Consider the following 23,082-nt stretch of genomic DNA (forward strand, 5'->3'; position numbering starts at 1 on the left):
TCCTCTGCTCTTTCTCTCTCTCTCTCAAATAAATAAAATCTTTAAAAATAAATAAATTAATTAATTTTAAAAAGTTTTATTTATTTAAATAATCTCTACACCCATGGTGGGGCTTGAACTCATAATCCCGAGATCAAGAGTCACATGCTCCTCCAACTGAGCCCCCATTTCAACCATTGTTAAGCGTGCAATTTAATGGTGATAAGTACATTCACATTGTCATGCGGCCATCACTACCAACCAGCTCCAATATTCTTTTGTCCTCCTCAGCATAAACACCAAACTCATTAAACTAATTCCCTCTTCCCCTCCAACCACCAGTGCTGACTGCCATCATTTTACTTCCTATTTCTATGGATTTGACTACTCTAGCTACCTCATATAAATGAGGGACAACACAATATTTGTCCTTTTGTGTCCAGCTTATTTCACTTCTTAGCATAATATTTTCAAGGTTCATCTGTGCCGTACCATGTGGGAGAATTTCATTCCTTTTTAAGAGTGAGTAATATTCCATTTTGTGTATATACTATTTTGTTTATCCACTCGTCTGTCAGTGGGCATTTGGATGGCTTTTGTGAATAATGCTTATATGAACATGAGTATAAAAATACCTCTGAGTTCCTGCTTTCAATTCTTTGGGTATATATCTAGAATTGGAATTGCTGGTAATTCTATGTTTAATTTTTTTTTAAAGATTTTATTTATTTATTAGAGAGAGAGAGAGAAAGAGCAAGTGAGAGAACACAGGCAGGGGGAGCGGCAGGCAGAGGGAGAGGGAGAGGGAGAAGCAGACTCCCCGCTGAGCAGGGAGCCCGACATGGGGCTCGATCCTAGAACCCTGGGATCATGACCTGACCCAAAGGCAGACACTTAACCAGTGGAGCCAGCCAGGCACCCCTCTATGTTTAATTTTTTTCAGGAAACACCATGACATTTTCCACAGCAACTACACCATTTTACATTTCCACCAGCAATGCACTGAGTTCTAATTTCTCCACACCTTGCCAATACTTTTTTTCTATTTTTTTGATAATAGCCATCCTAAAGGGTCTGAAGTTGTATCTCATTATGGTTTTGATATGCGTTTCCCTAATCCAAATTACTTATTTTTTTAATTCAATTCTGTCTGAATCAAATCCTGAATCAAAGCCTTTGTCCTTAATTTCTTGATAATATGGACCTTTCTCCCTTATTCCCCTTGTCTGTACTTGTTCTTTGCATTCTTTGTATTCTTTTAAAGTGTGGTAAGATACACACAACATAAATTTTACCATCTTAACCATTTGTAAGTGTACCGTTCAGTATTCTTAAGTAAATTCACAGTGTTATGACCTAATCCAAATTACTTCCATCATGATAAAAAGAAACAAAAGTCTATAAAAAAAAAAAAAAGCAAGCAAGCAATGATTCTCAGCCCGCACAGACATTCACACACTCTGGCTCAGTCTTGGCAAGAGTTTACATTCATCTAAGCACCTCCGATGAGTGCTCTAGGCTCTGTGCTGGGCAAGGGATTCTAAAGGGAGTGTGATCTGGGTTCTGCCCTTGGATTTCATCCTCTGCGCAGAGCAATTATAACCAAGGCTGTTCTGGGACAAAAGGGCCACCCTGTTGCGCGATGCAGTGTTGGGAAGGTTGCAAGATGTGGTGACATGGTGCTCAAGTGCAGAGAGGATGTGGTCCGTGCTGGCGGGCTATGGCAGTGCTTATCACCACTGCCATTACATAAGCCCTTGTTAATACTTTATGTCTGTCTTCCCTCCTCAGCTGGAAGCTTCATGAGAGCCGGACCAGGGGGTCTTGTTCACTGTTGAACCCTACTGTGCCCAGCACAGGCAGGGGTAAAACTGAGTTGGAGGTGGAGAGAGATGCTGTCTGCTCCCAGAGTCTTGGCTGTGAGAGGCAGACAGCATGGCTGGACTGCACGGGAAGGAGAGGGAAGCATGACACAGACAACGTTGGCGGGAGCATGTCAAACGCTGCACCATGGCAGCCAGTAGAGGAGCGTGTGCACACTCAGGTTTGAAAGAACTGAAGGGCAAGATTGCTGGGAGGGGGCCCTGGTGAAAGGGGAGAGGCTGGGATGCACACTCAGGGGAAGGAGAGGGGTCTCTCTTTTTATGAGACTCGGATGGCCGAAGACAGAACATGCCAGTTGTTGGCAAGGATGTGAAGCACCTGGCACCCTCGAGCACTGCCACAGGGAGCGTTCTCCCCGTTACCACCCCAGGCTTCAGATGCACTCTGGTCGCTGGCTGGTGCAGGCTACCATTTGTGCCAATCAAGAGAACACTGACATCTGTACTTAGACCACCAGACACGAAAGGTTCCAGGTCCAGAGCAGTTTCCAAGATGGGCCCAAATCCATGGAACATGGCACAATGGGGAGCCCAGAGTTGGTTCTGTGCTCACCAGTCTTCCAAACGTCAACTCTGCCCACGTGCCTCCATCTCATGCCACATTGCTGGCAGGACTTCAGTCAACAGAAGGTGGACCATGCTCTTTTCAAAGAGCAGGTGGACGGGCACTGACGAAGCTGTCGCCCTGCTTCCTGAGCTCTGGACACCATGGTGAATTCCATCCGGGTGTTGGGAGCCCCTCTGCCTAAAGGGCCTTTCTGCACACCCAGCCAGGCACTGGGATCCTAGTCCCCTGCTGGTGGTCCCACTCCGGACTCACTGCACAGAGCTGCTCACCTACCAGACGTGGGGCACATGTGCCAACAGGGAGCCCACTAAGGGCAGCTCTGCTTGACACCTGCACAGCTCCAGTCTGAGGGAAAGAAAACGCTGACTCGGTGTGTGTGGTCTGTATTTTGACCGCATCTTCCTTTTCAAGTTGGAGGTTGTTGTCACTGAGTTATCAAATGCCATTCTACCCACTGTTGGGGAGCACAGACAGGTGCTCAGCAGTCCCCGGCGTGAGAGTGCAGTCCAGAGTGGGGGATGGGATGAACCACATGATGCAGCACGGACCCAGTACAAAGCAGTGTGCAGCCAGGAGCCCCACTGCATGGTCCCACTCTAAACTCAGCAGGGTGAGTGAGGGGTCCCATAGGGGTGGGGTAGCCAAGGAAGATCCTGGAGCAGGGCCCCCATGGTGGGGAACAGAAGACAGAGGAGACCAATATAGGTGAGAGAAACAACAACGGGGACCTCTATGCAAACGCGTGGAACTCAAGACCTGGCCAGGCTTGGACCCATGTGGGAGAGCCTCACTGGCTGCCCTTTCACCCAGGAGAAAGGCCACAGATGGCAGGCCTCCCTCAGCCCCACCCAGGCCCCTGTAACACATGTTCCCCTGTCCCCAGGCTGACCACAACCCCCACATGAGCTGTGTTCTATTCGTGCTGGCCTAGAAACTGGGAAGTACCTGGCATGTGGCCCCTCCACTTCCTCCACATGATTGCCTGGGGCTCTGGGGGGGGATCAGCAAGGGATCATTTTTGTGGTCAGGAAATGTCTGTGGCAGCTGTGGACACCACAGGCTCTCTCTGGGCCCTTCTGAAGTGCAGGCTACATTCCCAGAGAGTTGCAACTGCCTAAAGTTCAGCTCTAATCTCTTGCTTCTTCTAGGTAGGCCCATCCTGGTGGGGAGGGGGGTGACGGTTACCTTTCCCCAGGTCCATGAGGTTCCCTCAGCTCCAAAATACTCTGAGTTCAAGGGCAGGACGTCGAGAAACAGAGCAGCAGATACTAACTTGTGGTTTAGTTCAATGGTTTTCAACCTTGGCTGCACATAAGAACCACCTAAGGAGCTTCTTAAAAATACTCCTGTCCCAATACTTCAACAGGCACTTTGCAAAGAGGGGATCTAAATGGCTAATAAACATACGAAAAGGTGCTCAACTGTATTAGTCATCAGGGAAATGCAAATTAAAACCACACTGCGATACCATTACACACCCACCAGAATGGCTAACATGAAAAAGATATAAAACACCAATTGCTGGCAAAGACGTGAAGCAACAGCACTCTCACACATTGTGGGAAGGGTGCAAACGGGTATGGCCACCACGGAAAATCATATGGCATAAGGTACGAGAGTTGAACGCATTCATATCCATACCTGCCTTAGCAATTCTACTTCTAAGTATGCCCCCAACAGACATGCATACAAATGCGCTCTGAAAGACACCGCTGGAATGCTCATTCAGTAGTAGTCATAACAACCCCAGACCCCAAACCCCAAACAACAATCCAAATACCCAAATACCCAGCAACAGCGATATCCATGTGGCGAATACTCTACAGCAATGAGGACGAACGGACTGCAGCAACAATCAACAACAACTTCGTGAATCTCACACACACAATGCTGAGGGGAAGAATCCAGACACAAAAACCCAAACACTGTAGGATTCCCTTTATATAACAGTAAGCTTGAAAACAGGCAAGACTCATTTCTACCATTAGAAGTGAGAATGGTGGTTACCCTTCGGGGCACCAGGGGACATTGGTGATGTTCTGCTTCTTGACCTGGACGCCGGGTACTTCTGGCAACTGGAGTTCACTGAGTGAAAATTCACTGAGATTTACACCTCGGGTTTGTGGTGGGGGTGTTGTTGCATGTATGTGATCCTTCAATATGCACTTTGATTTTTTTTTTTTTAATCCAGGTCAATTCAGTTGGTATCTTTGGGGTGAGAGTGAGGTCCAGGCATCGATATTTTTTTAAATATCCTTGATGACTGCAGTGCCCCACCGGGATGGAAAGCCAGTGGTTTAATTTCTTGGGAGAAGGAGATCCGCTCAGAGGCTTCTCATGGTCAGGACAAAAGGCCCTTTGCCGCCCGGTGGGGTGCGATGCTGGGGTGGGAAGAGGTCCGGCCTTGCTGAGGCGGGCAGGCCTCGTGCACGGGCGGAGGAAGTCTGCGGCACGCTGTTGTAATGTGTTTCTTCCCTGGCAGTGTCTGTTGAAAGCTGGTTGCATCAGTCTGCCATGGTGTGTCATGGCAGCAAGGTGGACCCAGCCCCACCCCAGAGAAGTGGCTTATCGGCACAGCGCCACAGGGCCATTTATAGAGGGGCAGCAGCTGGGCTTCCAGGGTTATCACCCAGGCCAGAGGCACTGCTGAGGATGTGACACGGGGGGGAGGGGGGGCGGTGTAGGCCCCGCGGATGTCTGTGTTGGTGGGTAACAGTCAACTCTGGGTTCCAGATGACACCTAAACTCCCTGGCCTCTGGGTCCAGATTAGGAACTTGCAACATCTTGCTGAGGACGGCAGTGTGCTGGATTCAAGTGCCCAGGCTGAGAATCTTCCTTCCTCTCTTTGTGGTTAGAGGCAGCCACCCCAGCAATGGCCACCTCCAGCATACTCTGGTCAACAATGTGCAGCTTGGACGGGAAAAGACAAGACACGGCCTTACACCCTACACAGCAGTTCTGCCCTCCTGGGTCTCATCCCCCATGTGCACAGACCATGAACTTTCTGCTGTGGGAAGGACTCTGCTTTCCTCAGAAGCTTCCCCCAGCCCTCCAGGGCCCTCCACCATCCAGCTGCAGGCTGCCCCTTCTGTCCATGTCCCTACATGTCTGCCTCACGGCATCGTGTCCACAGATCGGGAGTGAACAGGAACGGGCCTGGGGCCTCTTGAAACTCTGCTGGGTGGGACGCTGGGGGGGCCTTGGCTGAGCTCCCTTGGCTGAGGGACAGAGTGGCGTGGGCTGGAAGAGGACAAGCTAAACCGATAAAGACTACATCAATGGAAGGTAGCCAGGTTAGAAACAAATCTGTCTTCAACTGTCTAGTCCCCATTCCCCAAATTAAAAAAAAAAAAAAATCCTTAGAAGTAAAAGAAGCATGAATAAGGAAGCCGGGTGTAAAGACAGGTGTGTCTCTCCACTGAAGTTGCCACTCCACTTCTCTGGCTTTCGTCTCCCCCCCTGGGAAATGGGGGTGATGTCTCAGGCCTTTCCTCCCCGCCCAGGAGGGCTGAGGGTTTATGGCTCTGCCAGAGTGGCCCATGGGACACTGTGCCCAGGGCTGTGCCCATGTTGTCCCTGGCTGGGGCCTCCGCACCCATGTGCCATCTCACCTCCCTCCTCTGTGAAATACCACGCGGCCAGCCCTGCCAGCCAGAGTGCCGCTACCCCTTCCTGTTGTCTCCTTTACAAAGCACTGATGAAATGTTTCCTTTTTGTGCTTCAGGAAATGGGTGGCCAGGAAGAGTACTTGATTCTACTTTTTCCCTAGAGGTATGTGTGCTTCAAAGGGCTGCACAAATTAAACCAAAAACTGAGGCCTGACTAGGCCTGGAGAGCGAGGATGCAAGAGAACCCAGAGAGGGTTCCAGCAGGGGAATCGTGCAGGCTGACCTCAGAAATGGCTGAAGGACAGTTGGGCTCTTGGCGCTCCTCCTGGGTGTGAGATGTGACCGGGGCCTAGGCTGTGGGCCTCTCTGGGCTGTAAGTTATCCTCATCCAAGGAACAAGTACACGATACTCCTCAGAGCAAAAGCATCAAGGGGGCCACTGAGCTAGAAACACACACGCTTAGTGGGTCTGACCTAAGGGACTCCTAATGTCAGATCTAGGGGAATCCCACCCAGACACGGCCTGGATGTGCCCCAAACCTACACTTCACCTTAAAGACCCAACAAGGATCTGTTGCTCAGGAAGGTAGTTGTTCATTTTCTGAAACTGTTGATGTTTTCTGGTCAGTCATATAATTTCTGAAAGTCATCATAAATTCTCTCTCCTGGTTTCCTTTTATTGACAGGCTGATTTTCCTCCTCAAAACACTCCAGTAAGTAATATTCCACCATATGGAGAAGTCACTAATACAGTACCTTCTATTGTGCATTACAGTTAAAAACTCGAAAGTGAATTTTTAAAAGCCCCTGTGTAGTCCAGAGATGTCACAAAGCTCATACGAAGAACTGGGAGGATCTCTCTCAGGGACTATTCTTGTTTTAGATGCAAATGAGAAAAAGTTTCTGTATCGTCAGAGTCCCAGTGGGAAACAGATGCATGCTGCACGGGTAACCAAGCACAGCTTAAGGGCTGTGTACAAGGTGAGCAGGACCAAGGGAAAGGACAAGGGGAAGAGAAGCCCCCTAGAGCCAGCAACAGTGGGGGAGATGTTACCTCCAACGTGAAGGGAGGAGGGCGAGGGAGAGGTCAGTAGAACTGACACAGAGCTGGAGGAGAGGGCTGCTGTATGGGTTGTGGCTTTAGGGCGAAGAACACAGACCCTGCTGACCTGAGGCATAGCAAGGGAGGTAACTGGGGGGATAAAGCACCCTAAAGCACCCCACCATTATTCTCAATCTCCCGCAGGGGTCTTCAGTTGGCCAAACCCAACTGGAAGTAAGACGCCATGGAGCCTGGTTGATGCAATCCATAAACGTCAAATGCAGGAAAGAGAGAGGAAAGGTAGGAAATGGGTAGGGGTAGGGCAGTGGCTGAGATACCCTGCACAGTCGTCCGGTTTAGTCACTCAGGAGGAGTAGATTGGAAGTTAATGTGCTGTAATGTGGCATCCTCACCACAAATGAATGGGACAAGAGGCAGCCCGAGACAGAGATGACCGTAAAAAAAGGCTTAAGGGATTTTACCACAGTGATCCCGGTCCCCATCATGGAGGGACAAATTGCTCTACTTAGCTTCATAATTCCAAGGTAAACATGTACACTCATAAAGATGACTCTGAATTGCCAGCGAAGGGTTAAATGTGGTCACTACACTACTTAACGGAGCTTTAACTGGGCAGGGAATATTATAACACAATTTAGAGATGGGCCTCCTTCCAAAACAAGCACAACAGGGCTTCAAGTTAAAGACATCAGGTTACTCACATGTCCCCGTCTTCTTTCTCTCCTGAAGTGCCAGTAAAATGCCAGTCAGGAAATAAAATGGTATACTGGGGAGAGGGGTGAAATAGGTGGTGGGGATTAAGGAGGGCACTTGTTGTGATGAGCACTGGGTGACGTATGGAAGTGCTGAGTCCCTATGTTGTACACCTGAAACTAGTATCACACTGTATGTGAACTGACTGGAATTTAAATAAAAACTTAAAAAATAAATTAAAAAAAGAAAGAAAACGGTATCAACCCTTAAGTTCAAAGAGAACAGTGAAGGAGACATGGGTGGATGAGGTCTGAGTGGACTCCAGCACGATGGAAAGCAGACGGAGGAATGATGGCTGGCATGGAGGAAGCTAGTCTCCCAGGGCCTGTGGAGGGAGATGCTGACAGGAGGCCAGCCCCTTCACCCCCAGGGCCCTGGAGGAGCTCAGACCTCAGGGAAATTAGGGATTATGACGGTGGGCGTCAGGCATAGGAGGCAGTGGGGTAAGGAACCAGGGAACTCCTTCTCGATCCTACCCCACACTCTGCACCACACAGCCGGAGACTAAAGATCCTGAACAGGAGAGACGGACGCAGAAGAGGAGATGGTGGATGAACACAAGGATGCAAATGGGAGATGAGGGCAAAGTCTAAAGGCTGAACAGTGAGCTTCAAGGTCTCCCTGCCTCATACCCCACCCTGCCCCAGGCATATATTACCCTGTTCTGGAGTGTGGTGAATTTAAAACATGGCTGCAAATTTTTTTAACACATCTTCCATTGAGAAGTGGGCGTTGGCCTCCTTCCTTGACTCTGGGTGGGCCTTGTGACTACAGTAGCAAGTGATGCCATGTGACTTCCAAGACCAGGCCATAAAAGGCCAGGCAGTGCCCATATTGCTGGCTGGGGCATTCACACTGGAGCTCTGAGCTACCACATAAGAGATCCAACTACCGGGCTGGATGCTAGAGACTCCATGTCCCAGCCGAGGCCAGGCTTCCTGCTTTCCCTGCCAAGTGAAGAACCATCTGGAAAGTGGATCCTTCGGCTCCAGCTGTTCCAAATCCCAACCACTCAAGCCTTTGGTCATTTAGTCACCCCAACCTGGGCTCCAGACATTGCGGAGCTGTGCCTTTTCTGAATTCCTGACTTGTACAATAATAAAATGGCTGTTGTTTATGCGGCTAAGTCCTGGGGTGGTTTGTCATGCAGTAATAAGTAATGGGAACAAGGAGTCAGAATGCTTCTCTTGAGAAGTGAGATGGCTTAAGTATTGGTTCTCAGTGGGGTGATCTTGCCCCCCAGGGGACATCTGGCAATGTTTATAGACATTTTTGGTTATCGCAAGTCTAGGAAAGGCATCTGGAGGTTCAGTGACCCTCCTAAGCATTCTACAGGGCACCAGAGCCCCTGACAACAAGCAATCATTTACTAAAATGTCAGTAGCACCAAGGTCGAGAAACCTAGCTCTAGAGAACAGAGTCTGCCATTTAGAGGCTTGTAACGAAAAGACTGGCTTGCTCCCTATAGCAAAGCCCCAGCTGATATGTTGTCCCCAACCCTACAGTTTAATTCAGCTTTTTATTGCCTCATTCACAAGTATCAACAGATAGCCAAGACATTTGACATTTGAGGAAAGCCTCCAACATGAAAGAGAGAAAACAAACACACAAAAAGCAGCTAGGTGGAAACCAAGATACTAAGGAGAACAGAAGAATATTAAAACAAAACAAACAGACAGAAAAATAAATAAATAAACAATGCCTTTAGAGAGGTAAGAGGACAAGCGTATATCCATAAAACAAGAATGTGATATTATGAAAATAGGCATGGAAGACAAGAATGAATAATTCTATATTAAAAACATGAAAGCCAAAATTAAAACAACATCAGCAGCAGGGTTGGAGGATCAAATCAAGTAAAGTTGCCCAAGAAAGGAAACCCAAGGGCAAAGGTCAGGGAAATAGAAAACGCAAGAAAATCAGAAGAGTAAATCCAGTAGGTCCAACAGGTAAAATAAAGGGGAGAAAATTATCAAAGATAGAAGATTTTTCCCCCCAGAACTCAAGGACACACAACACACTACTTAGCTCAGCAGTGAAGAACACCTCTACGCTCACTACAGGGTTAACCAAAAATCGTGTTATATTCTTCCTGGGAGATGGGGCAAGAACTGGAAGTGGCTTTGTAGGAAGCTCAATTCTTGTCTCCCACAAGAAGTCAACAGATGTCTAAAATTGGTAAATCAAGAAATAACAATATAAACAGAGATAGAAACTAATGAAAGAGTTGAAAGAGGCTACCTCTAGAGAGAGCGGGGCCGAGGAAGCTAAGGGAGATTTGTATTACGAGCCTCTCTCTACTGTTGATACAGAAACCATATGCAGTATTTTGATCAATGTGATAAAATTGAAATTATTTAAAAATGAGTACAATTAAAAATTACAATGTGATGGGATTTTGATTGTTTGCAAAAGTCACTTAAGTGGGTGAGCCATGCCCCAAGAACGCTGAATAAATTGGCACCTCGTTAACGTGGAGGAATTTCTCCTGACATCATTGGCCAGTGAAGGCAGTTGGTGGGTGCGGGTGGGGATGGGAACCTGGGAACCAGCACAGCAACCCCTGGACAGTCACCAGTCACTGGCTCCCCTTCCCAGCAGGGTGTATTTGCTTGAGAGACCCTGCTCTTGAGTGTGGATCCGGCCAGGGAGCCAAAGAAGAGAGGAGCTAGTCATCCTTGGAAGAATTGAGGAATTCACTAGGACTTCCTGCCTCTCCTACTCTGGGTCTGGACAAGATGCTGGTTTTCTGAAGGCCCAGGGCCCCTCCGCTGCTGTGCTCGGCTGCCAGAGGTAGTGGCACACACTCGTCCTCATCTCATGGGACAGATGGGCCTTGAGTCACCGTATCTCCTGACAAGAGCTCTCCAGGAGGGGCCAGAGTGGGGAACATGCCTGTAGGGCCTTGAACCTTACCTCTGAGGTACATCTCCTTGGACACCAGTCCTCAGGCCTAACAGTCCTTCTAGTGCTTTCCTTCACCCACTGCCCTTCCTCTTCCTCCCCCCTTCCTGCCTCTACCCATCCCCCCCCCCCCCTGGGGGCTGCGTAGCCAGCTTGCCTGCCAAATGCAGGGCAGGTTTTTTTTTTTTCTTTTAACCTTTTCAATTGTTACTTCCTTTTAAAAATTGCATCATCATTAAATAAGTAACATGTATTCCTTGTACAAAAATAAGAAAAATTTGGAAATCACCCACCATTCTACCAGCCAAATAAAACCATTACTTGCCTATGAATTTCCAGAATGTTTCCAGGCTTATACACAAGTAGAAATACTACTGGTTTGCACCTCATCTGGGTAACCACCTGCTGAGCACTCAACACAGGCCAGACCCTGTGCTGAGGCCTTTAGATGTGTTAATCCCAACCAATTCTCGCAACTCTGCGAGACCTGTGTTATTATGCCCATTTTACTGGCAAGAAGTAGAAGCTTAGAGAGATTGCATCACTTGCCTGAGCTCTCACACGGGTTAAGAGACTGACCTGGATTTCAACCCTCCAGCCTGAGTCCCAGGCCACTTGCTTTGCATGCTTGCTGAGCTTTCTACATTTTTTTCCTTTTTTTTTTTAAACTTAACAATATATGCAAACATCTTTCTTGCCAATAAGTATACACCTAGGTCATTCAGCTGCATGACGTGCCCTTGTGTGGATGTGCCAGATTTTAAAGGGCCAGTTCCTTTTTCTTGGGCTGTCCAATGTTTCATTTCTTTCCTTTTCTTTTTTCTTTTCTCTTTTCTTTTCCACTCCATTCCTTTTCTTTTCCTCTCCTCTCCTCTCTTTTCTTTTCCTATCCTTTCTTTCCTCCCTCCCCTCCTTCTTTCCTTCCTTCCTTTCTTCCTTCTTTCCTTCCTCCCTCCCTCTCTCTTTTTCTTTCTTTCTTTCTTTCTTTCTTTCTTTCTTTCTTTCTTTCTTTCTTTTCTTTTCTTTCTTTCTCTTTCTTTCTTTCATTATAAAACAACTCAGTGACAAATTATCTTTGTACACATATCTTTGCACAACTGTAATTATTTTCCTAGGATAAATTCCAGAAAGTGGAATGGCTTGGTCCAAGGCTGGACACATTTTTAACACTGCCTCTTTTCAAATTTCGTCAGCAGTACCCATCAGTACACAACTCCCCACATCCATTATTTACTGAGTGTTTTCACTCTTCAAAATTTGGACAGTGATTTAACACAGAATCAGAGAACCCCTATGCAGGAAGCATCCTTTATTTCTCTAGATCTAGACCCAAACCATCGTTGCTTTAAAAAAGGAAAAATGCCCAGGACACCCTGACTTCAGCAGTCCTGGCAGAAGAGCAAGGGAAGAAGGAGAGAGGCCTGGAGGGAGGTCAGTAACGCGGAGCAGGAATGGGCACAGCTGACTGGCTTGGGAAGGGCTGCCCTGTTTTCCCAAGGGAAGCACAGTCTTCTTGGGTCTAAAGACCTTGCAGCCACCGCTGAGGATCCACTGCTGACTACTGAGCTGTCCTCACTGTCCCAGCGCCCACACTCTATCCAGGAAGTCAAGATGAGTCCCCTGGACCCTCACTTCATCCAGCTGACACCACTTTCAACACTCTGGTTTTCCTTGAATACCTTCCAAGGCCTTGTAAGTTGGGAAGTCCCAAACTAGACACAGTCTTATTGTTCTCTTACCTTGATGTCGTCTTCCTCCAACAGGCTGCAAACTCTGGCACCTGGAGAAGAAAAGGAAAGTAAGTGATTGAGACACAGCCTTGAGGGCAGGCCTTAGGGCAAAAAAAGGCCTGGATGGAAGTGAAGTGGGGCCCCTCTCATCTGTGGTGAGCCAGTGAGGTGTGAGCTGGCTGGATGCTGGCCCACGTCAGTTGGGGGCACCATGACTTCCACACACGGACATTCTCCACTTGGGGCATTTCTTTCTCGCTCGGTCTATTCACACTCCTATGCTGGCAGGAACCCCAGGGCTCTTTCCACCATGTCTCAAGGACTTTTATAAACAGTAAATCATCCTTTTGTGTATTTTGCGTCATATAGCCATTCATCAGGTATTTACTGAGCACCAACTATATGCCGGGACCGTTCTCAGGCTCTGGAGATATAGTAGTAGACAAGAGACCTGCCCTCATGGAGCTTGCATTCTATGAGGGGAGACCAACAACCAGAGAAAGAAAAAAAATACAATATACAGTAGTCAGAAGAGGAAAGTGTTCTGGAGGAAAATGCAAGCAGGAGAAGGGAAAGGGAGTGTTGGAGCAGGTGGGCAGGAGTACTGAAATTCTAAATAGTATGGCCAGGGAAAGTGAATTATGAACAAAGACCTGAAAGAAATGAGGGCATGAACCCTGACATTTAATGGGGAAGAAGCTTTCCAGGTGGAGGGAAGAGCATATGCAAAGCCCCAGAGGTGAGAGGCTGCTTGACATGGTAAAGATCACTGGGGAGGGTGGTGTGGCCACAGCAGAGTGAGTGAAGGGGAGGTAAGAGAGGGGATCAGAGAGGCAGTGAGGTTCCAAGCATGCAGGGCACCAAAACAAGACCCTTGTATGAACTTGAGCTTTGACTCAGATGGGAGCCACTGGAGAGTGTTACACAAAAAAGTGACATGATATGACTCACATCTTAACAATATCACTCTAGGGGCGCCTGGGTGGCCGTCGGTTAAGCGTCCGACTCTTGATTTCGGCTCAGGTCATGATCTCAGGGTCGTGAGACCCAGCCCTGAGTCAGGCTCTGCGCTGGGCACGGAGCCTGCTTAAGATTCTCTCTCCCTCTGCCTCTGCCCCTCCCCCCACTTCTTAAAAACAAAACAAAACAAAAAACCCAAAAAACCAATATCACTCAGGACGCTGTGTTGAGAATAAATTGAGGAGCACAGGTAGGACCAGTTAGGAGGTTGCTGCAGAAATTCTGGCAAGAGACGACGGTGGCCTGGACTAGAGAGGCAGCACGGAGGTACTGACATATGGTCAGACTCTAGAAAGCAGAGCCAACAGGATTTGCTGCTGGATTAGAAGTGGATCTGGAATAAAGAACTCAAATAGGACTCTGAGATTTTTGGCTCGAGCCAATAGGAGACTAGAATTGCCCCTATCGGGCTTGCATTATCTCCGTGCTGATGGAGATTGGGGGGAAGACAAGGAACTTAGTTTTGGACATGTTAAGTAGGAGATGCCTTTAAGACACTCAACTGGAGAGGCTGGTAGGCAGGTGGGTGTATGAGCTCAGGGGAGAGGTCCAGGCTAGGCATGAAGATTTGCGAGTGCTCAGCGTGTAGCTCTTTAAAGCAGTGACACAGGATGAGGTCACCAAAGGGGTGACTGTCAGGAGGGAAACTGTCTAAGGACTGAGAGACAGTAAAGGAGACTGAGAAGAAGTAGCAAGTACAACAGGAGGGAAACCAGGAGAAAGGGTTTCAGGAGGATGGAGCAATCCACTGTGATAGGTCAAGTCACGTGAGGACAAAGAATTAATCACCAGATTTGGCATCTTGGAGTCCCAGGTGATCTTGGTCAAGGGCAGATTCAGTGGAAGAGTTGGGATGACAACCTGACTGCAACAGGTTCAAAAGAGAAGAGCTGAAGTCATCAGCCTGGGGGCAGAGTGAGGGCGGCCGCAGGAGCCCTGGGAGCGAACGGGGAAGGGATAATCAGACTAATTGCTTCCACCTGCACTTTACTTCTGCATAAAACGGGGCTCACAAAGCTGGCATTTCCACACCCCATGTCAGTGGCAGCTGTGGTCCAAGCTGGACCGGGTTCTGCAGGTGGCTGACCTTCATCTAGCATCTGGCCCCGTGAGCCAGCTATCTGCCTGTTTCTAGACTCCCATGAAGGAGTTCCCATTTTCTCACTCTCCTCTGCAGCTTTAGGGTCAATGCCCAGAGCTTGGGGCTGCTGAGTATGTCCTCTGCTGCTTATAAACCAAGATCTCACTTGGGCCCCCTCTCCTGATGGGAAGTCAGAGGGAACAGGATAGGCAATGGAGCCTGCCTTGTGGAGGAGACGATCGTCCAAAAGACAGATGCCCACAAATGCAGCGAAGACAGTGAGATGGGGTGAGAGGGGAAGAAACGTGTGGGAGGGGCCTCCCTCAGCAGGCTGTGTGGTCAGGTGGCCTGTCTGGGAGCTGGTGCCCAGCTAGGTCTCCGCACGCCGGCCCCTGCCCCACGCCTTTCGGGCTTCCAAATCTTCCAGAGCTGGCCGGGGCCTGTGGTCAGCTAAGTACAGGGCCAAAAGGAGACATTCTCTTCCTCTTCTCTCTTTAATATATACTGTGGGCTTTTCTCTCCGTGATTACAAAAAAACATGCATTTTCACTGAAGGAATTGGAAAATATTGAAGAGAGGAGGAAAAAAATCACTTACATTTCTATTACCCAGAGATGACTACTGCTCATACTTGGTACTCATCCTCGTAGACATTATTCTATGCATATATACACAGAGTTTTTAAAAATGAGATCAGGTTGGGGTGCCTGAGTGGCTCAGTCAATTGAGCGTCAACTCTTGATTTCAGCTCAGGTCATGATCTCAGGGTCAAAATCCAGCCTCAGTGGGGTCGGAGTCAGTCGGGCTCTGCGCTCAGTGGGGAGTCTGCTTCTCTCCCTCTGCCCCTTCCCACACTTGGGGGAATAAATAAATCTTTTTTAAAAAATGAGATTGGGTTGTCCATTCTGTTCTGTGTACAGTATTAAAGTCATAAATTTTGACTAAATCTATTATAAGCACTCTTCTGATGCCATTTAATTTTCTTCCACGTGATGATTTTAATGGCTGCATAGTATTCTACTGAATACTTTCACCATATTTTATTTACTCCCCGAACATTGGCCACTTAGATTGTTTCCAAGTGACTGCCACTAGGAGTAAATGCTATAATAAACAATCCTGAATCTTTTTTTCTTAGTGGGGTAGGTTTGCAAATCCCTGATTATTTAATTGGGTTCAAGGAAACCGTCAATGCCCAGTGGGAGTGTTGCGGGTCTCATGGCATCCAGAACCCTGAAGCTGAGGACAGCAGAAGAGCAGAGCTGAGCCTTGTACCAAGGAGCCAGAGTTCACTCAGATGCCAGAGGCTAGTTTTATCCTCAGATACATCCTGGTCCTGAGTTCTCTCCCTTGAGGGCCGAAACAATAGGAAAACAAGAAGTCCCACTCTTAACCCCAGTGAAATCCAAAGGGATTCCCCACCTGAGCCAGGAAGAGGGTGTCTCCCTCTGATGGGAGCATAAAGAGCACCCCCATCTTCCCTTGAAATCCCCTTGGGGAAGCTCCCCCTTTCCATCCCTCCCTGGGGAAAATATCCAGGTAGTCAAGCATTCAGCCTTTTTGGGGATAGGGCTGCCAGGGAGAGCTTGGGACATAAAGGGTTCTACAGAAATGGCAGTTCCTCTCCTATCTCTGACCCAGCCTTGCTCTGGAATCCCCAGGAGGGCTGGCAGGGGGCAGTCTGTGCCCCGCATGAGAGGAGTGTCCTGGGAAGCAGTGAGTTCTGGGGTGAGGTGGGAAAAGCACAAGCCCAGGAGGCCACCAGAATTGGGTTTGAGTCCCAGTTCTGGCACATTCCAGTCTCAGTTTGGGCAAGTGACTTCACCTACAGAATGTGGGCTCCAGATACAAGGGACTTGGGTCTGTTTTGTGTACTGTTAAATCTGCGACACTTCGCATGTAGCAGATGCTCAATTAATACGACGCCAAGGCAATGCACGATCCTTTCTAACCCTCAGTTCGCTTATCTATAAAATGGGGATGATAAAACCTATCTCATAGGCTTGTTGTGAGCACTAAATAAAACATGGGTAAAATACTTAACGGAGTGTCTGGTGTTCAACAAACACCAGTCCAAAACCCTGGAAAGTTGCTTCTTTCTAGCCACACACCCCATGGCAGCTCTGCAGATCCCCCTTATTAGCTAGAATTAGTTTGCCTCCACTCTGCTCACTATTTGCACCCCAAACAAGCCTCTGGTCTGGTACAGGTCACACAGTGTGTGTGCTTGTACAACTCCCTTGTTAGGCTTCAAGGCAGTTTAAGGACAAGAATTTTGCTTCTGTATCCTCTGTGCCTCTGAACAATACTATGATGTAACCAAGGTCATTAACACCATTCTACAGATAAAGGAAACTGAGGTTCAGAAAGGTTAGGGACTTTGCCCTAGTCACCTACCAAGGGAGTACCAGAGCAAGATCTAAATCTGCTACTGATTTCTAGGTCCCTGCTCTCTTGTAGGTGATTCTCTTGCAAATGGGATTTGGGGAGCTGGCTGGCGTGCAGGTGGGGAGGAAGCAAGCCAGTTTCCATGTCCCTGAGGGAAAAGGGAGGCAGGACTCAAAGAAAAAGGAGGTCCTCAGGAAGTCAGCAGGGCACTGACAGTCACCTGAGCCCTGTCTCATCTTCCTGCGGATAATGATGTATGCAGCAGCTGTAATCTCCAGAGACTTGTGATTTGACTGGTCTGGGGCAGGCTGATGCAAAGGCAGGAGTCCCTAGGCTCCCTTTGTCAATGTGGAGCCCAGCCAGCAAGGGGACTTGAGTTTCCTCAGCCCAGAGTTTATGGTCATGGCCCCAGCATCACAGGGAGTGGTTGGAGGGCACCTGCTCAGAACTGCCCTATCCCAGGTATGGGGCAGGAAGGGCTCCCCACCAGACTAAAAGCATCTTGATTTACTCAGGATCCTGCCGAATTGTGACAGCCCCCAGCCTCCAGCGCTGGGGAATGAGGGTGAGAAGGCATCTAGACCTAGACCAAGGATGTGAAGGGAGGGAACAAGAGACCAGGAAGAAGGGTTTTTAAAGATTTTATTTATTTATTTATTTATTTATTTATTTATTTATTTATTTATTTATTTGGGAGAGAGAGAACGCGGGAGTGTGCGCATGGAAGGGGAGGGGCAGAGGGAGAAGCAGACTCCCCGCTGAGCAGGGAGCTGGACATGGGGTTCGGTCCCAAGATCCTGAGATCATGACCTGAGCTGAAGGCAAACGCTTATTAACCCCTTAATCAACTGGGCGGCCCAGGCATCCCTGGGAAGAAGGGTTTTTAATGACCAGGAATGGCCTCTGTCTCCCTCCCCCCTATTAAATTGTGTGTTTCTGGAGGGCACACAGAGGCTGATTCATCTGTGTCTCTACCACACCCAGGAGATTTCTTGGCAGAGAGCAGGTACTCAGTGTAGCTTATCGGAGGTATAACTGGAAGCCAGTACCCAGGACAACAGATGGCATCTGCTTTTCGTACCTGGGTCATCCAGGAAAGGGCCTGTCCTGCCGGTCTGGTGTCCTGACCAGGACAATCCCGGCGAGGGGCAGGGACTCTTCACCTGAGGCATTCAGAGTTGACCTCCCTCCCCAAACCCCACCCAAGTGACTATCTCTCCCTTCCTTAGCCAAAGAGAAACCTTTTGGGGGAAACTTCCAGGATCCAGGTGTCTCTCTGGTGGCAGAAACGGACTGGGTGTGTGGTTTAGCACCTTTTTCCCTGGGAACCTGGGAGGGCTGTGGGCCACCAGGAAGAAAAATCTAGAGCAATGATCTCTTTATTGAGAGTAAAACTGCTGCTTCTGGTCAGATCTGCAGACGTTTTTTCCACTGCCATCCTCACAGCATGCATGTACTGCATGACTACTAATAATCCTGATGTTGCATATTTAAAATGACGCCTTTTTACATCCAGACGGCCAAGAGACACCTGAAAAGATGCTTAACATCACTCATCATCAGGGAAATGCAAATCAAAACTTCAGTGAGATACCACCTCACACCTGTCAGAATGGGTAAAATCAACAACACAAGAAACAAGTGCTGGTGAGGATGTGGAGAAAAAGGAACCCTCGTGCGGGGTTGGTGGGAATGCAAACTGGTACAGCCACTGTGGTTCTTCAAAAAGTTAAAAATAGAACTATCCTATGTCCCCACTCCAAGGTCTGGGTACCCTCAGCCAGAGCTTAAAGCTGTACGGTGTAGTGTAATCACACTAGCGAGTATTTACCCCCAAAATACAAAAACACTAATTTGAAGGAATACACGCACCCCTATGTTTATAGCAGCATTGTTGACAATAGCTGAATTATAGAAGCAGCCCGAGTGTCCATGGATAGATGAATGGATAAAGAAGATGTGAAATACACACACACACACACACACGCCCTGGAATATTATATTATATATTATTATACATTATATAATCATAATTATATAATAATTATATTATATTAGTCAGCCATAAAAAAGAACGAAATCTGCCATTTGCAATATCATGGATGGAGCTAGAGAGTATAATGCTAAGTGAAATAGGTCAGAGACAGACAATTACCATATGATTTCACTCACATGCGGCATTTGAGAAACAACGAACGAGCAAAGGGAAAACAAAAAGAGAGAGAGAAACAGACCAAGAAACAGACTCTTAACTCTAGAGAACAAAGTGATGGGGTTACCAGAGGGAAAGTGGGTGGGGGGATGGATGAAATAGGTGATGAGGTTAACGAGTGCACTTGTTGGAATTGTCGAGTCCCTATATTGTACAGCTGGAACTGATACAACATTGTATTTTAACTATCCTGGAACTAAATTTTAAAAATTACATTTAAAAAAATTGAAAATAAAATAATGCCTTTTTAAAATCCTTTTTTGCCCATCAGTGTAAACGGGGTCTCCCTCTGCAGATGTGGTGCGTGCAGAGCTTGTCCCTACAAGGCCCAACGCAGGATGCATTTATCACCTGCATATCCGTACAGCTTTAAGCTCTGGCTGAGGGTACCCAGACCTTGGAGTGGGGACATCCCAGAGAACAGCCATTACTCATGTCCATCCATGGGGCCTTAAATTAAGTCTGTAGAATTATGTCTAAATTCCTCAGACAGCCTCCAGGTCATGGTCCACTACACCTATCCACACTCCCCACCCTCCGCCCATTGGCTATTGGCTCACCTCACACTGTGGCTCAGGTGACATGCAACTGGCTGGACCAGCTGGCTTTGGCTAAAGCCAGTGGTTCTCAAAATGTGGCTTCTAGACCAGGAGCATCAACCAACGTCACGTGGGACTTGTTAGAAATGCAAATTCTCAGGCCGTACCCCAGACCTGCTCCGTCAGAATCTCTGGGGTGGGGCCAGCCAGCCGTGTTTTCAGAAGGCCTCCAGGCAATTCGGACTCTCACTAACTAATGCTCAGGAACCACCTGGTTATGCGACCCCCTAAGCCTGGGCTGCCCTTCTCAGGCTTCTTCTGCCTGTTGTCCTCTCAACCCCCTTTCAGAGTTCAGCACCCTACTAGCCCTTTCAGGAAGCCCTCCTAGTCCCCTGAGCACCTGTGAGTGTCTCTTCCGAGAACACACAGCCCCTCCTCCGCTCTCCTCCCCATTCTGGTGAAAAGGCTTCATTTCTGCTCCTCCTCACAGCATGTAGGTTCTGCTTCATTTTAGGCGGAACTGTGAGCATTTGTTAGCTGCCTCCCGGACGGATTCCACTCTAGCGCATACATGACCTTACGCTGAAGGCCCCTTCAGTAGTGAGGGCCTCACTTCACTCACCATCCACAAACATCGGCGGAGGGCCTGCCGTGGCAGAGACTGTGCCAGGCACTGGGGGTTCCCAGAGGAGCGGTGTGGTCCTTCGGGAGCACGGATTCGTACAATATGCATTTTTTGGTGTGGGGCTTCTTTTGCTCCACATGTCTGTCAGATCCATCTGTGTTGTTCCGTGTCACCATAGTATGTTCTTTTTTAAAACTGCTGTGGTGTGTCCCACTGTATGGATATGACACAATTTATTTATTCATTCTATTACGAATGGACATTTGGGCTGTTTCCAGTTTGGGACTTCTGTGAAAAAAATATTATAAACATGGGTGGACATATGCACTCACTCCTCTTGAGCATATACCCGAAGTGGAATTCATGGCCTAGGAAATGGGTATAATCTTAGCTTTAGTACGTACTGCTTAACATTTTTCCAAGGTGATTATACCAGTTGGCACTCCTGCCGGGAGCATATGAGGGTTAGGCAATATTTGGTATTATCAATCTTTTAAGTCTTAGTCCTTTGGGTGAGTGTATATCTTCTAAGTTTTAATTTGCTTATTGGCTATATAGATATCCACTTTTAAGATTTGCTAATCAAGACTTTTGCCTATTTTGGGGCGCCTGGGTGGCTCAGTTGGTTGAGTGGCCGACTCTTGGTTTCAGCTCAGGTCACGATCTCATGGGTGGTGAGATCAGGGGGAGCCTGCTCGAGATTCTCTCCCTCCGCCCCTCCCCCCTTTTGTGCGCACTTTCTCTCTCTCTCTCTCTCAAATAAATACATCTTAAAAAAAGACTTTTGCCTATTTTCTCTTTTTTCTTATTGACCTGCAGGAGTTCTTTGTACATTCTAAATAGAAGCCGCCTGTCAGGTACGTTACTGAAAATACCGGTCTGTGACTTGCCTTTTCACTCTCTCAGTGGTAACTTTTGATGAAGAGAAGTTCAAGAAAGGTCAATTTAACTATATGTTCATCTATGACTAGTGTTTTTTGGATCCTATTTAAGAAATCTTTATTTTAATATTAAGAAATCCAGTGGACGCAGAAATAATGACAAAAATCACTAATACTAGAAAAAATACAAAGAAGTAATGGAGAAAGTCTGACAGCGAGTGTGGGAGAAACACTGGCTCTGCTCGTGAGGGCGTGCCTGCTTGAGTGTGACGCGCAAAGCCTGGGCTTTGTTCTGGGACGGGATGGAGGTGAGAGGTGAGTCTCTCTCCAGTTCAACGCACACAAGCTGGTGTCCAGTTTGGATGTGGTGCTGTGCCCAGCGCTGAGGATGACTCTGTGGGGGCAGGGGGCCCCTGACTGACTCAAGAGAAGGACCCCCTCTTTTCATGTGTGTTCAACTGGGCCCAGCCCCCCGAACCCTGCGGGCTCCCTGTAACCCAGGCCCTTCCCCTCCTCCTCTGTGCCAGAGCCTGCAAAGACAGAAGTGTTGACACTTGTCCAGCTGGCTCAAGAAGGGGAAATTCTCCCCTCCCTGAGTCACCACAGGCAGAAGGAGCTTCACATAGCAAGCACGGAACGACAAACGATCACTAAGCTTGTTCCACTATGCTGCATCACTTCCAAAATCCCCCGTGATGCTTTCAAATGAAGTCTGGATCCAAAAACTTTCCCCACGTTTCCCCCAGTTTGAACAGAACAATACCCAGGGAATCACAAGCTGACTTGTAAAACTGACTTCCCCAAAGTAAATAAAACAGATCTCAGACTCGGGGTTCTAATACGGAGTCTGGAGGGATCAAGCCCTCACTTCTTCTGCCGGGGGGGTTGGTAGTGGAAGGCTGGTGGCCCCTGTTCCCGTGCCAAGAGGACCCCAACCCAACAGACGGACACAAGCCTCTTTCTGTCTCCTCCAGCAGAAAGCCAGCTCTAGAGCTCCTGGGGCATCTTTCTCCCCATCCAGCTTAACGGAGATATTCTGCACACGGCCTGGGGAGCTCAGAGACATGGTGTACAAGTCCCCAACATGATGGGCTGACGGAAGCACACCTCCTCTCCAGGGCAGGGCAGTGACCACAGCTGGGTGACAGACATTCATTTCTAACATGTTCACATCACTAGCTTTGGGGAAAACCACAAGCGATCTCTAGCAGCACCCGGGTTCCTTGTTTGCGCCTGTTCCCCACCCCTCCCCACCACCTCTTCCCAATTTACCATCTTCTCACAGAACTCAGAGCTCCAGGGTAGGGTCAAGAAAAGGGTCCTTGAACTCCACAAACAGTATGTAAAATTCTGGACGTTTGTCCATCTATTTCCTCCGATTCTGGAAGGTGTGCGCGACCTCAACAAGGCTTAGAACCACTGGCCCAGGCCCTCTTTAAACGGAACCCATCAGTTTGACAAAGCAAATTTGCATTAATGAGCTATGCATCTTCAGCTGACTGCACTTCCAAAATAACACCTTGGGAGGGGGAATACTTAACTGAAAATACACTTCTAATGGCAAACTTGAGGTATGGTTGAAATCTGCGTGGGGGAAGGAGGACTTTGAAGCAGGAGGACCTTCTTGCTTCCTTTAAGTCACTGACACTTATGCATAAAACACCAGTTTCTCTCTCTGGATACCTTTCGGAGGCTACTGGAGGGGGAACAGGAGTCGGTGACAAGTATGTGTCAAAAGACACAAGCATTTCTCAGATGAAGCCCAGCCCTTCAGGTCTCAGAAACCCTCAAGGCCACCGAGGCTGCTAAGACCTTGACAAAGAAGAGAAGAATCCCACCCTGATGTA

The 23,082-nt window shown here is 48.2% G+C and overlaps 1 protein-coding gene across 5 annotated transcripts in view; it reads right to left on the reverse strand.

The window, feature by feature from the left end:
- Positions 1 to 23,082, reverse strand: part of LOC148110128 (uncharacterized) — a 72,719-nt gene that overhangs the window by 17,978 nt on the left and 31,659 nt on the right. For 2 of the 5 annotated variants that reach the window (XM_087862293.1, XM_087862291.1), the window contains exon 3: positions 12,499 to 12,539. In XM_087862293.1, coding sequence (XP_087718419.1) covers positions 12,499 to 12,539 — 41 coding nt within the window. The other 3 variants (XM_087862295.1, XM_087862292.1, XM_087862294.1) reach the window with 3 other exon arrangements.

This window comes from Ursus americanus, chromosome 5, assembly GCF_024610735.1.
Source record: "Ursus americanus isolate L20-20 chromosome 5, mUrsAme1.1.p, whole genome shotgun sequence".
In the NCBI taxonomy this organism is placed as follows: domain Eukaryota; kingdom Metazoa; phylum Chordata; class Mammalia; order Carnivora; family Ursidae; genus Ursus; species Ursus americanus.